Source organism: Rattus norvegicus, chromosome 8 (genome assembly GCF_036323735.1).
Source record: "Rattus norvegicus strain BN/NHsdMcwi chromosome 8, GRCr8, whole genome shotgun sequence".
Lineage (NCBI taxonomy): Eukaryota > Metazoa > Chordata > Mammalia > Rodentia > Muridae > Rattus > Rattus norvegicus.
Genome location: NC_086026.1, coordinates 62,783,917 through 62,798,943, shown reverse-complemented (window position 1 = coordinate 62,798,943; position 15,027 = coordinate 62,783,917). Strand labels below are relative to the sequence as shown.

The 15,027-nt window shown below is 40.0% G+C and overlaps 1 protein-coding gene across 8 annotated transcripts in view; it reads left to right on the top strand.

The window, feature by feature from the left end:
- Positions 1 to 15,027, top strand: part of Atm (ATM serine/threonine kinase) — a 104,102-nt gene that overhangs the window by 30,097 nt on the left and 58,978 nt on the right. For all 8 annotated transcript variants that reach the window (XR_005487761.2, XM_039081069.2, XM_039081070.2 and 5 more), the window contains 13 exons: positions 6 to 131; positions 1,153 to 1,242; positions 3,434 to 3,629; positions 4,307 to 4,506; positions 6,215 to 6,297; positions 6,394 to 6,549; positions 7,739 to 7,814; positions 7,932 to 8,062; positions 9,596 to 9,716; positions 10,837 to 11,010; positions 12,204 to 12,373; positions 13,683 to 13,929; positions 14,549 to 14,664. Coding sequence is in view for 7 of the 8 variants with exons in the window: in XM_039081069.2 (XP_038936997.1) it covers positions 6 to 131; positions 1,153 to 1,242; positions 3,434 to 3,629; positions 4,307 to 4,506; positions 6,215 to 6,297; positions 6,394 to 6,549; positions 7,739 to 7,814; positions 7,932 to 8,062; positions 9,596 to 9,716; positions 10,837 to 11,010; positions 12,204 to 12,373; positions 13,683 to 13,929; positions 14,549 to 14,664 (1,886 nt within the window). In the remaining variant the exon portion in view is untranslated. The remainder of the gene's footprint in view (positions 1 to 5; positions 132 to 1,152; positions 1,243 to 3,433; positions 3,630 to 4,306; positions 4,507 to 6,214; positions 6,298 to 6,393; positions 6,550 to 7,738; positions 7,815 to 7,931; positions 8,063 to 9,595; positions 9,717 to 10,836; positions 11,011 to 12,203; positions 12,374 to 13,682; positions 13,930 to 14,548; positions 14,665 to 15,027) is intronic.

Sequence of the window (15,027 nt, the reverse complement as noted above, 5' to 3'; positions counted from 1 at the left end):
AATAGTCTCTGATGCAGTGTGCAGGGGAAAGTATCTCTTTGTTTAAAAATAAGACAAATGAGGAGTCCAGAGTTGGTTCACTGAGAAGTGTGATACATCTGTGTACAAGTTGCTTGTGTAGACATACCAAGGTAAGAGTGTCTTCTTAATAGTATAACCTGTTCATGGGACATATTATTTAGTGGTGTTGTGGTTTTGGTCCATTTATAAGTTTATATGATCTTCTAAAACTAAATTTAATGATAAAAAAGTTCAGAGTATATTGGTTTCTCATAAAACAATTTCATAACTTTAATTTCCTAGCATCACATATATATATATAATTACATATTACATATAATTACATAATATGTAATAATAATATATATTACATATAATATATATTACCTATACATATATACATATACACACACATGCATATAGGGGTGAGTCTTTTATTGCTAGCATACTTTCATTGATTGTTAACAATATGTGATTTTTTTATTCTCATGACAAGTATACCACAGAGGACGAATGCTACAGAGATGATTAACGCCATCCTAGGACGGAGCTCATTCTGTAGAGGGCCACCAAAGACAAATGACACTAGTACAGATGTTCCTTCCTTTAACCCTTGTCACCTTAGGCAACATTCGGTAGAAAAAGTGCCATTGTATGTCATCCTTGCTTTGATTTTGCCTGTTGGGGTAGCTAAGCCATGCTAGACTGCTGCCAGGAAACGGAACAGCATCTGGAGCTAGTACACAGGCCGCTTTATCTCTGTAGCATCTAGCTTTGTTTTCTAGTGTCTCACCTGTACTTACATAAGTATAGAAGACATGAAATGATAGAATAAGCCTCACAGCCAATGGCTTGTTACGTTTAGGATCAGTAGCCGGTACTTTAATGATGCATAAACACAAAGATACTTCCTTAAGGAAAGAGATGAGGCTGTAGTTGCTGTTCTGGTTACTCCCTATTTTACTGCCCTCTTGAAATGGACTTAATAAGTCCTGTTCTTAAAAAAGAAAGATGGTAGTGTATCCTAACTTATAACGTGGCCTCAGTTCTGAACTCCTTATCTACATTTCGTTCAAGGTACAGAAAGTAGTATTACAAAACCTATGTATTCGCCTCGCTTAGTCATTGCTTGTGTCTGCTTTCAAACCACAGCACACTCTAAACAAGATAGCCTCTGGCTTTTTCCTGCGATTATTAACGTCCAAGCTCATGAATGACATTGCAGATATTTGTAAAAGCTTGGTAAGTATGAAGCCTTTTTTACTACTAAGTTTCTTTGATTCTGAGATGCAGTAAAAGCGTGCGTGCATGCGTGCGAGCGAGCGAAGGGACCTGAGCAAGCACAAGCCAGCCAGCGCATGTGTACTACAGTATGTGCAGAAGTCAGGACAGCTCTAGGGAGTGGGTTCTCATCTGTCATTTCTCAGATCAGTGACTGAACTCAGGATGTTGGGCTTGCATGAAAAAACCTCTACTCACTGACCTACATTGCCAGTCCTAAATTGCAAATTTTTGTTGAAATACCTAGTGAATAGATAGGCATCTCATGGTATATAGCATGTTGGAATTTTTGGTCAATAAGTGTAGCCTTTAATAAGCTTATTGCATTAAGGAGGACATATATTTGATTTTTTTTTGTTTTTTTTTAAGGTTTATTTATTTATTTTACACACATGAGTACACTATTGCTGTCTACAGACACACCAGAAAAGGGCATCAGATCCCATTACAGGTGGTTGTGAGCCACAACATGGTTGCTGGGAGTTGAACTCAGGACCTTTGGAAGAACAGTCAGTGCTCTTAACCGCTGAGCCATCTCTCCACCCTGATTTGTTCCTAAGATCAGTACCTGGCATGGTAGTTTAGTTGTCTTTTAGTTTCCTACTCAATAATTGAAAGATTCAACTTACTGATCAAGACAGCTTGGCTAGCCTAGAACTTGCTGTGTACACCAGGCTGGCCTTGAACTCACAGAGGTCTGACTCTGCCTCCTGAGTGCTAGGATTAAAGCTGTGCATTACCATACCCACCAAAATTATTCCTGTAAGAAAAAAAAATCCCAAAGTAGGGGAAACACCTTGTCTTCTTGGGACATGTTTTGACTGTGGTATTTATACTTTGTCTTCTGTGACACTGGACTTATGTTATACATGCATTTTTTTATTTTATTGTTTACTTTTTGTAGTTCACTGGATGAAAAAGATATTCTGTACCATCAGTATTTTTTATTTCATGACAAAGTTTTTCCTTGTTACCATAGTTATTTATGAGGTCCACACTGCTGTGCTCTATTGGACACTCATGGCTTTCCACTCCTTGGGAGTAGTACATGTGTATCTCTAAAGGAGTAACAACACATTTTAACATGCTCTTGCCTTTTTCTTTTGTCAGTTTGGCGGTGAATTTTGGATAGTTGTCATCCTGCCTAAGCCTCACAGGCAGTCTGTTGAGGGGCACATACCCCTGCCAAACCCATCCGCTCTTACCTAACATTTCCAGTTGCCTTCCTCTTCTAACCAAGAGCTCTGCCACAGAGACGCCTACATTTCTGCTTTGTCTTCTTACATTGGTGTACTTGAAGGTTGCAAGAGAAATTCCAGAGAGGGACTTGCTTTTTCAAGGGAATGTATGATGATTTTAGGGACTTTTTTTTTTTTTTTTTTTTGGTTATTTTTTTCGGAGCTGGGGACCGAACACAGGGCCTTGCGCTTTCTAGGCAAGCGCTCTACCACTGAGCTAAATCCCCAGCCCCTTTAAGGACCTTTTTTTTGTTTGCTTATTTGTTTGTTTGCTTGTGCTGCCCAGGCTGGCCTTGAGCTCTAGGCTCAAATGGTTCAAGTACCCAAAGAGGTAGAAATACAGGCACATGCCTTTGTGCCCAGCTTTAATTTTGATTTTGGATGTGATTTGGATGTAAGCTATTGCTATTGCCCTACATAAAAATTCTAATAATTTATACTCTTTCCATGCTTCTGTCAACTTCTAGTGCTAGCTTTTAACATTTTTATTAAATGTTGCAAAGTATTGTTCTGTGTGTGTGGGTACATGGTGGTGTTTGAATGTGCAAATACAATACAGAATGACTACTGGACTTTGTTTTTATTACATTTACTTTATTTCTGTGTGTATGTGTGTGTGCATGTGTCACAGTGCACGTGTGGAAGTCAGAGAACAATTGCTGGAGTTGATTCTCTTCCTCACATGTGGGTTCCAGGGATTCAATTCCGGTCATCAGACCTGACAGCAAGAACCTTTATCCCGTGAGCCATCTTGCTGGCCTATACTGCTTTTCATGTGAGAAATTATTTTTAAAGTTTTGTTATTATCTTACTATCTAAACAAATTCCAGTTTATATATCCACTTCCCTACAAAATGGTGAATTAAGGTCCCTCTGAAAGAAGTTGAAAACATCTTTGTTTCTCCTCTCTAAAGGCATCCTGTACGAAAAAGCCATTTGACTATGGAGAGGAGCATTCGTTGAGAGATGATGATGATGATGGTGATGGTGGTGATGGTGGTGAAAGTCTGATGGAGACACAGGGTTCATCATCCACAGATCTATTTAGCGATTACTCTGCTAGTACTGTGAGCGATGCAAACGATTATGGAGAGAACCAGAATGCTGTTGGTAAATAAGTACTTACTGCTCTGAGTTTCCTTCACCATCTTAGATTCGTTTGGCACATGAGGGCCCTCACCGAAAAGTACACACACACACACACACACACACACACACACACACACACACACACACACACACACACCCCCGAGACAGCGTTTTACTCTGTAGCTCTGTCTTGGAACTCACTATGACTGACTAATAAACTCACGAAGCTCCATCAGCCTCTGCCTCGCATGATCTGAGATTAAGAGTGTGTGCTACCATGCCTGGGCACTCAAAAATATATATATTGTCTTTATTCTTTTCTGTGTCCTTGTGTGTTAATGTGGGCACACACACATGGAGATTGGCGGACAGTGTTCTAGGAGTCAGTTCTCTCCAACTGTGCACTGTGGGTTCTGGGTTTCTAAATCAGTTTTGTCAGCTGTGTGCAAGCGTCCTTACTTGTTGAACCAAATTCACTGTTCCTCCTTACTACACATTCTAAGCTACTCTCATCTTAAAAATCACATTTATGAGTTTCTCATTTTATTCTTCATGGGAGAGCTTCAAATGTACAGTAGTTTAGGAGAAACTAGACAATAGATCATTTGGACTGTGGAACGCTGGAAAGCCGTCTGAGATCGAATCTGTCTACGGTGCTCCTCCCTCTCCTGGTGTTAATAAGCGCCTTTCGTTTTTAGGTGCCGCGAATCCTCTAACTGCTGACTGGCTGTCCAGACAAGATCATCTTCTTTTAGACATGCTCAGGTTCTTGTGCCTCTCTGTAACTGCATGTCAGAGCCGGACTGCGTCTTTCAGAGGAGCTGATATTAGAAGAAAGTTGTTAATGTTACTCGATCCTAGCACACTCGATCTCACTAAATCCCTACACCTACACATGGTGAGTCAGAAGCTTCGGGTTCTGTCTGGTGTTGCCGTGTTGGATCTGTGAGAGTGAAACAGTAACTTGGAAGGCTTGAGATTAAGTTTTTGGAAGATAATCTGAGCCCAGTCCTAATATTTTAGGAATATGTATAATATATTAATATATTCTGCATATGTGCGTATGTGTTCTCAGACCAGGCTGAAGCAGTCTCACTGAGTACATGGAGTAAGAGGCCCACGCTGTCTACTGTGCCCAGATTTCTCAGTGTTTTCTTTTAACATGCTGTGAGAAGAATCAGAATGGATGCTGAAGCACTAAAACTCGGAAGTATTTGCATATCATTAGGTGTAATTCTTATGAGTTATTATAGGCTGGAACAGGAACGTCTTCACTGAGATAGGTTCTCCCTGTGTAGCCCGGGCTAGCCTGTACTAAATAGTCTTCCTTCCAAGTGCTGAGATCATGAGTGCAATTAGCAGTCAGCAAAACATAGATCTTGACTATAAAAATTAATTTATAACATGGAATTTGAGGTCTGAGTTTTGCATACCCTTAGTTCCAGTTCATAACTTTATGGCTTATTTCTTTTTCCTCTGTGCAAATTTGCACCTACCTTGTTTGTCTTTATAAGACAAAATGAGAATCTTACGTTTTCACAAACAAATATTTGTTCACTTAGTAACCTTCTACGAAACTAAGTTCTTACATGGAACCTCACTCCCAGTAAACAGTTGGAAATGGCTCCTGGCCTGTTGAGTATATTCTGGGTGTGTGTGTTCAAGGTCATATCCTTGGTTCTGGTAAATGAGCAGACATACCTGGTGAGTTCCTAACCGCGTGTTAGAACCCTTGTCGTGGATGTGTTGAACACGCATAGGTATTCTCTAATAAAAATAGGTTTCATTGTAAGGACCCTTGGCCTCACTCTTCATGAACATCCTGGTAAACTCTTAACCGCTGACCAGTGGGAGGGGTTCTGTGCTTTTCGTAAGGTTTTGATGTTTAAAATCATTTTTCATTCTCAGTAACGTTACATGTGACTCACATGCTAGGCATTAAAGAGGCTTTTAACAAGTTCTTTATATGACATGAGAGATATGAGAAATAGCTCTTAGGATTTTTTTGTGTGACTAGAGAGTGACTTAAACGGCTGAGAAATCAATGGCTTAGTTACAACTACCTTTATAAATATTTATGTGTGACACAGCTCTCTGTGTATACAGTAACACAAAGTTACAGAGCTGCCATGGTGTTTAGGTATGTTAGGATATTTTACTTCTTAGGATTAGTCTTGGCTCCCCAGAATGCAGTAGTTTTTCATCGTTGAACTTGCCATGGCAGGCATTATTCTGGGACTGTAGAGACATAGTGTAGTCTCAGATTCCTTATCTTTAGCCGCAGTGGAGACACTAATCATCATTTATCGAATTCCAGAAATAGATGTTCTTGTTTCTTCTCCTTAGTCACCTATCCAAATAATGGATATATTCCTGGTGTGAGAGTGTATGTTCTCCTTGGCATATATGGTCAGGATTTTTAACCATTCGAGTCAAGGCCGTTGTGCTGAATTTTAAATCCAGTATTTGATTTTAAAGATAATTTTATTATATGCTGTGTTTAGAGATTTACGGCTATGTGCATGCTTGAATTTGCTTATATATGCTTTTAAAAGTAGGTGATCTGTGGGTAAAGCTGGTTTTTCTTTTTTCTTACACCACCTTAGTACTTGGTGCTTTTGAAGGATCTCCCTGGAAAAGAGCATTTGTTGCCAATGGAAGATGTTGTTGAACTTCTGCAGCCATTATCGTAAGAAATGAAAGCCACATGTTATGCTCACTTTGAATTATGAACTGACAGTGTTCTTGGATACCAGCTTATAACATTAAACCTTTTCTGCCACAGCCTTGTATGTTCTCTGTATCGGCGTGACCAAGATGTCTGCAAGACGATTTTAAGCAATGTCCTCCATATAGTGACAAACCTAGGTCAGGGCAGCGTGGACACAGAGAGCACAAGGAATGCTCAAGGACAGTTCCTGACAGTGATGGGAGCATTTTGGTAGGCATAAGTCTCTTTCTCTGGTTACTTTTCTACCTCTGGATGGAAGCTGTACACTAGTGGGTTGTTTTTGTTTTTTTGTTTTTTCCTGGTTATCTTGTAAAACATTTTGCATCTTTTAACAATTATATACACAATTTGGCTTGTTAATGAGTATGTTTGTGAATGATCACTCGTATGAGCATGGGTACATGTGTGTCACTGTGCTCCTGTAGTAGTCAAATAACAACTTTGGGTGTCAGCCCTCAGTTTGTGCCTGTTAGAAGCAGGTATAATGTTTGCGGCTGCACGAGTTTCTTCTGCTGCTGCTTTCCGTCTTGCTGTAGGCATCTTGAGATTACACACGTGGATGCTACTGCATCTTACTTTACATGAGTTCTGGAGATCCACACTGTGGTTTTCATACTCAACGTGGCAAGTCCTTTTTCTGTTGAGCCATTTCCCCAGCTATGTCTTCCATTCCCTGAAAAGCTACATTGTTTTTAATAAGGCTTTTATTTCCTATGGTGTTTAGCATATGACCTTGTAAATTTGAGTCACATAGTAACTTGATCTAGGTGTTGGATTAAAAAGTGCAACAATCCTAAAAGCCAATTGGCTCTTAAACTGTTAATTTCACTCATAGTCTCACAGTAACATTTTAAACACCTTTCTAACGTTGTATTTATGTTGTGTGGGGAGGTCATGAGCAGTGCCACGGTGCACATGGGCAGCAGGTCAGACAGTAACTAGTGGGAACCAGTTTTCTCATCCAGGGATTGAACTGAGGTCCAGCAGGTGCCTCTACCCACTTAAGTCATCTCACCGGCCCAACAGTAACACTGAATATTTATAGATGATCACCTGCATGTAACTTAGATGCCTCATTCTGTTTGATTAATAAGTCAGTATAGAACTTAGATTCTCTAAATCTACACTATAACAACTAGAACTATCTTTAGTTTGCATGTGTGCCCAAAGTATGTCAGTTCCAAGATACAGAACAAATAATGTACAGCAAAATGATTTTATTTTAAATTTAGCTTCAATTTTAGGAGGGGTAATTACACTGGCATCTTCTACATAATGAGGATTAATTTAAAATGGAAATTTTGGAAATAACCAGTGATAACGTTAATATCCATTTTTTTTTTTTTGTCTTTGCTTTTGTTTGAATAATTATTACATTGAAAATCTTACCTAATTTCAGGCATTTAACAAAGGAAAAGAAATGTATATTCTCTGTCAGAATGGCGTTAGTAAAGTGTCTTCAAACACTGCTTGAGGTGAGTCACTGTGCTACTAGAAAGTTCTTCATTAAAGCCACCTTTACTTCTGTATGCTAATCACGAGTTTCTCCCTTAATGTCTTTGTATTTAACCTCAATTGTTGTTTTACTACAGGCTGATCCATATTCCAAGTGGGCGATTCTTAATGTAAAGGGACAGGACTTTCCTGTACGTGAAGCATTTCCACAGTTTCTTGCTGACGGTCACCATCACGTTCGGATGTTGGCTGCGGGGTCGATCAGCAGGTACTGAGTTGTTTTCAGAAGCTCTTGACCTCAGCGCGACCCCTGGGATTTGTGGTCTTTCTTTAATCTGACAGTTCCTTTGCTTAGATAGCATTATTTTCTCCAATTGACGAGTGAAAACTCTGGCTTTGAGAGGTGACTTGCTCAGTGCGGTAGAGCCAGTAATCCATCGGTTTGAGTGATAGGTGTCTACACCCCTGCCACCTGAGGAGGAGTAGAGTATTTGGGCATTACCTTGACTTCACGCAAGTCAATAAAGTGGTAGCTTCTTCACTTCATGTGATGATGATATGATCACTGCTGTTTCTTTAACCTAAAATAATATTTGGCTGTGGTGGTTGTTCATTGATGGTGAAATAAAAATGGTTTTGGAAAAGAAATTATACGCTGCTTTAAAATCATCAAAGCTGGAAATCGCATATTATTTGGACCTAAGTGACCCGTAAAAGAAGGTCGACATGAAATTGTCCAAGTAGTCACACACTGAATCTTAGTGATTCTCAACCAGTGTGTCATGACCTCTTTGAGGGTCACCTAAGACCATCAGAAAACAAATATTTACATTACAGCTCATAACAATAGCAAAATTACAGCTATGGGGTACCAACGAATATAATTTTATGGCTGAGAGTCATTGTGAACATGATGAACTGTATTAAAGGGTCGCAGCGTTAGGAAGGTTGAGAGTCACTGGTCTATGATTTTAGAACTAAGGAGTCCACAGTTTGCATCTGAGACAGCCATGCTTCCCTGAGCCAGGTGTCATCACCTTCCTCATAGTAAGAACGCAGTGCATCATCCAGATTGCCAGTGGTTCTGTGTGGGAGTTCAAGTCCTTACTGACCTGAGGTTAAAGTTCTCAGGTGAGAGGATTATTGTTGTGTCTTATAACTCAGTGTAGTGGTAGAGTGGTGGAAAAAAATTCTCATAAATTTAAAAAAATTCAAGAACGGTCAGTAAGTAGGATTCGTTGGTGTTTTTGGTCCCTGATTTATTAGACATTTAATGTTGGGCTGTTTCAAGAAAAGCTAGCAAAATAAAGGAATCAGAAATAACAAAATGTAAAATTTTGATTTCTAAGAAATATCAAGGGCAAAACTTATTGCAGAGTTGATTAAATATGTAGGTATTATATGTAAGAGGCACTGATAACCTTTTTCCACATAAAAGATAACGTAAACTGAACACCGAAGCATTAAGTGACTCACTGTTGGGCTGATTAAATGTTATAGCATATTGACAGATAAGTTTGTGAACTCTTGTGATCCATGTTTGTTAAGAGACAGTGTATCTATCTTTCTGACTGCCTGAGTTTAATGTTCAAATCTGATGACCAGTAGTTCAAAAAGCTTTGAAATCTTCTTTCCCAACAAATTGGCTTATAGATTAACGATTAGCAGACAGTCTGAACTGCTAAAGTAGTCTTTCAAACCAAGGCCTGATACCTTACCCCATGGAGGGGCTTTCTTTTGTTCCATAATATGCTTTGTTTTGATATGTAGGGTTTGAACTAAATTGATTTTTTTTTTAAAGATTATTCCAGGATATGAGACAAGGTGATTCCTCCAGAAGCTTGAAAGCACTTCCTCTGAAGTTTCAGCAGACATCTTTCAACAGTGCATACATGATAGCAGAGGCAGGAATCAGAGAACTGGTAACTGTGGTGACATGTATTGCTCTGTCCTCTCGCATGTGGGCGGTCTGTGTCATATTTCTCTAGTACACTGGAGACAAGAGTTTGTATTTATAGTTTACACTATAAAGCTGGTCTAAGTCAACCGTATGCTCTGAATAAAATTTTTCTGTATGAAGTTTATAGGTCAGAATGAGTCCAGTAATAGAATTTACTTTTGCTTTAACTTATCTGTATTTGTGAGGACAATCCAACTTTAATGGGGATTTTGATACTTTGGAAAGCTTTAAAAGGTTTTTTTTAGAAAAATTTTAAGAAATCTTTCAAATCAAAAAGACAAAACACACCGAAAAAATGCTCTGTGTGTGTGTGTGTGTGTGTGTGTGTGTGTGTGTGTGTGTGTGTGTGTGTGTGTGATGGTGTATGTCTCTGGCCTTACTATTCAAAGAGTGAGCTAAATTTGGATTGTGGAGTGATTACAGCTAGTTACAAAATGAAGATAGCGGCTGGAGAAATGACTTAGTTAAGAGCACTGACTGCTCTTCCAGAGGAGAGGGGCATGGTTCCCAGCACCCACACTCACAACTGCCTGTAACTCCAGTTCCTAGGGCTCTCGTGCCTTTTTCTGATCTCTACAGGCACTGCACATAGACATACATGCAGGCCAAAAGCCCAGACACATAAAAATAAATTTTAAAAATATAAGTGTATCTCTGTTTATCATTAAACTGCAAGCATGTCATTCTATTTGTAAGACTTCGTTTATTTTCATAATACAGGTCTTGGTGATTTTTAAAGAAGAAAACACTACAAGGTTGTCTTAATAATAAAAATCCTCAAAGGAGTAGCAGCTGTAGTGGAAGAACTCTGGATACTTCTGTTCTCCTTTGCTGTTTGTTCTTTATAAACACATTGCTAAAATCTTTTTCCCTTTGGTCATGGTTTCCGTTAGATCTTAAGAAACGGGAGCTTTAGTTAACTATAGAAAAGCTTGTTTCTCAAGTCTTTTCTCTTCGCTCATTTTTATAGGATTTAAACTTTGCGGGCTGCTTAGAAGTTAGAGAATACTTGAATTTGAGCTTGCTTGGTTGATTTACGATTTTATGATATTCATGTCAACATTCTTATGGTTTTTTTGAAGTTATGTGATTCTCAGAACCCTGATCTTCTGGATGAGATTTATAATAGAAAATCCGTATTGCTGACGGTGATAGCTGTGGTCTTGCACTGTAGCCCAATCTGTGAAAAGCAGGCTTTGTTTGCCTTATGCAAATCTGTGAAGGAAAATGGACTAGAACCCCATCTTGTGAAAAAGGTATGCTGGATACGGTCACATTGTTTATAGGTGGCATTTGACACTCAGAAACAAATTTTCTAGACTCAGAATATTACAAGCAAGCGTGTGTGTGTGTGTGTGTGTGTGTGTGTGTGTGTGTGTGTGTGTGTGTGACAGGGAGAGACAAAGAGTGTGTTTGTGTGTGTGTGTGTGTGTGTGTGTGAGAGAGAGAGAGAGAGAGAGAGAGAGAGAGAGAGAGAGAGAAGAAAGAAAAGGGAGAGGGAGGGAGGGAGAGAGAGACAGAGAGAGAGAGTGTGTGTGTGTTTTGGGGCTTGAACCCAGAGTCTCGTACTTAACTACTGAGCTGTATTCCCCTCCACAGCCAAATTTGATAATTCTTTAAGTGGTATATTAATTTGTACTCAGTGTGACTTACTTCTTAGCTTAAGAGCATTACATAAAGCACTTACTGAGGATACGCCATGGTGAATGGTCCGTCTCCACACAGACAGTGTTTACTGAGGGAAGCATTTGGAGGTATTTGATTGCTTTTGCCTTGTTGATTGTGGAGCAGCACATTGGGATTTAACAAGGACAGAAAATGTACTTGAGAACAGTTTGGCCTGTAGGTTACATTTAGCAAAGAGGCCTGGGCTCAGTCGTTTCAGCATGATCATCCCGGTTTTGTAGACTCTGGCAGGCTTCCCTGTTCTGGTTATTTAGGGGCCTTAACAGGGCCCTGTTGCAGGTTTTAATGCGCTGCATCTAGACCGATGGGCAGTTAACTTTGTACAGTCCAGTTCCACAGAGCTATGGTAGGCCCATCTGCAGGGAATTGGTCTTAACCGAGCTCACCTTTTTACCTATTGGTATTTTAAGTATTTTAGTATACTACCTGATTGTGCAAGTGGCATATTTTGTGCTTTGTAAAAATGTGGGTGTGAGGCTGAAAATAGTTTTTCCCTTAGACTTTCCTTTGAGATACAGTCAGCAGTATAAAATTAGGATACTCTTTGATGTTTATTCCACGATTTCTATGTGCTGTATACTATGCCAGTCTTATTAAATACATTTTCCATTTTCTCATTTACCATCCTTGTGTCATTCATTGATGAAGAAGTCGAGGTAGAAAGACATCGGGTGACTGCTCTGAAGTCCTGTTTAAAACATCAGCAAGGAGTGAATTGATAATTATCCCCATGTTCTTGAACATCACGGTGTCTTCTCTGCAGGTTTTGGAGAAAGTCTCCGAGTCGTTTGGATGTAGGTGCTTAGAGGACTTCATGGCTTCTCATCTAGATTACTTGGTTTTGGAATGGCTGAACCTTCAAGATGCTAAATACAGCTTATCTTCCTTTCCTTTTACGTTATTAAACTACATGAGCGTGGAGGATTTCTATAGGTAGGCTGCACCCCCTCCCACCTAACACCCCTAGCTCCAAGTAGGGGGTAGCCTGGTTTTTAAACAAGTCAGGTTGAGAATGTAGCAAAGGACGCACTTGAATTTAGGATTGCTAGCACTACTGGCTGTCAGTTGTGTGTCTTTGAGTCAACCATGTACACGCCATGCATCTTGGTCTATACACAAGCATCGTACCTTTGGGAAATACTAATTATTTCCTGCCTGGTGTTCTTTCCGACTGCTTAGCAGTAGACTGTTTAAACATTATGGGATTCCCAAGGTCATTGGAAATAACCGATTCCGTGGGGACTGGGGTGTGGCTCTGTTGGTGCAGTGCTCCCCTTGCACGTTCAAAACCTGGGTTCAGCACTGTCTGTCAACCAGGCATCGTGGAGAGTACTGTGACCCCAGCACTCTGAGGGTAAATAGTTGCAGGAAGCTCAGTAGTTGAAGGAGATTTCCATCGACATAGGGAGTTGAGTGCCAGCTTGTACTACAGAAGACCCCGTCACCCAAAAAGAGAGAAGTGGCACTTTCTGATAGATGTCCATTTGATGGCCTTGTCATCCATTCATGTTTGCAGTAACTTACATTTGTTCTTTCAATTTATAAATTACTCTTACCTTACAATAGCAGACAAATTGATTATGTGTAAAAAATAAAATTCCCTAGCTGGGTATGGTAGTGCATGCTGTAATTCCTGAACATGAAAGGCAGAGGCAGGAGGATTACCAGAATTTAGAGGTCAGCATGGTCTATATAATACTTTCCAGGCTAGTCTAGGCTACAGAATGATACTTAGACTCAGAAAAAGGGGAAGAAGAATAAAGTCATACTTTTTTTTAAAAACGTGATTATTTATATTTTACTTTAATTTCTCCCCTTATAAAATGAAAATAAGAGTATTCGGTGACCTAGGAGGCTGGGGCAATGGCTCAGCGTTTAGGAGCACTGACTTCTCTTCTACAGGACCCAGGTTGTTCAATTCCCAGTACCCATGTCGTATCTCACAATTCTCTCTGTTGTTCCAAGGGAGCCAGTGCCCTCCTCTGTCCTTCAGAGGCACCAGGCATGCAAAGCCGTTCATAGACATAAATGCAGGCCAAACACCATATTCATAAAATTTTAAACAGATAAAAATTTAAAATATAAAAGGAATATTTAAAAACCTAAAATGATATTTTGAACACTATTAAAACAATTTGGGTTGGGTTTTTTTGTTGTTGTTGTTTTGTTTTGTTTTGTTTTTTTATGTAAAATTTTACTTTGAAAATTTTTATAACCTGAATTTTAAACTTACCATTTTCAGATCTTGTTACAAGATTCTGATTCCACACTTGGTAATTAGAAAGCACTTTGATGAGGTGAAGTCCATTGCTAATCAGATTCAGAGGTGCTGGAAAAGCCTGCTGATCGACTGCTTTCCAAAGATGCTTGTGCACATCCTTCCGTACTTTGCCTGTGAGGGCACGGGGGACAGCAGCTCGGCACAGAAGAGGGAGACTGCTACCGAGGTCTACGATACTCTTAAAGGTGAAGACTTCCTAGGAAAACAGGTATGGCTTCCGTTTTTGTCTGCCTCTATGTACTGGCACAAGAAGTAAACTTAAACTTAGGTTTTGGCCTCAAGTATGACGACTTGAGTCCGTATCCCTACATCCACATAAAAGGTGCACTTGGCTGGCAGCTCACACCTGCAGCCCCAGGGTTGGGGGTCCTGGGTATGTGCTGGCAGCCCTAAGACTTCCTGCCCTTTGCGAGGCTCCCTGTAACAGAAGCAGATGGTGAGAAACCTGCCTCTTAGAGAGGAGTCATTTTACTGACTACCGATGAAAGGTGGCACTGGCTTCAGTATCGAGAGAAGCGTGCGTGGCACCTAAAGGGATTAGTGCCCGTCACAAAGATTTTTTTTTTTTTAATAGTTAAGATCTTTAAAGACCTAGTGAACAAATAAAAGATAAAATGCAAATTGAGGAACAGTGTAGACTGTGGAACTTTGCTACCTGGAGATCTTCCAGTTTGAGGAATTTAACGCTAAATACAAAGTCAATTCAAATGATTCTGTAAAATGGAAAGGTCGAACTGAGGTAAGGGATCAATCCATACGCTCCATGCTGTTGTGAAAGTCACAGATACACAAGGCGTTCAATCCATTTTAATTTTGCGTCCTTACAGATTGATCAAGTATTCATTAGTAATTTGCCAGAGATCGTGGTGGAGCTGCTTATGACGTTGCATGAAACGGCTGACTCGGATTCCGGTCAAAGCCCCGACCTCTGCGATTTTTCAGGGTATGCCCGTCTCATACTTAGAGAGCTAGCTGTCGCTGACGAGTGGCCTTACTTCCTGTCTCCTTCACTGCGGCCCTCCTGCTGCAGCTGCTCTTCCCGTTGACTTCTCAGCTTTTCACTCTTCTGTGTACCTCAGCCTCGAACCACCTGATGCCCTTTGAGACTGTTTTTCTTCATGTAGTTCACTTGGCTCTCTTCCCTCCCCACACCTTGCCTTTCTCTGCCTCCTTTTCTCTGTGGTATTCCTAGCTTTCCAGTTTAATTTAGATGTGAAATTAGATGTTGGTTGTATATGAATATTGGTGATAGGGGTGGGGGGCATGATGGTAAGGTACTTGAAATTTCTCCATTTTAAAAACAGGT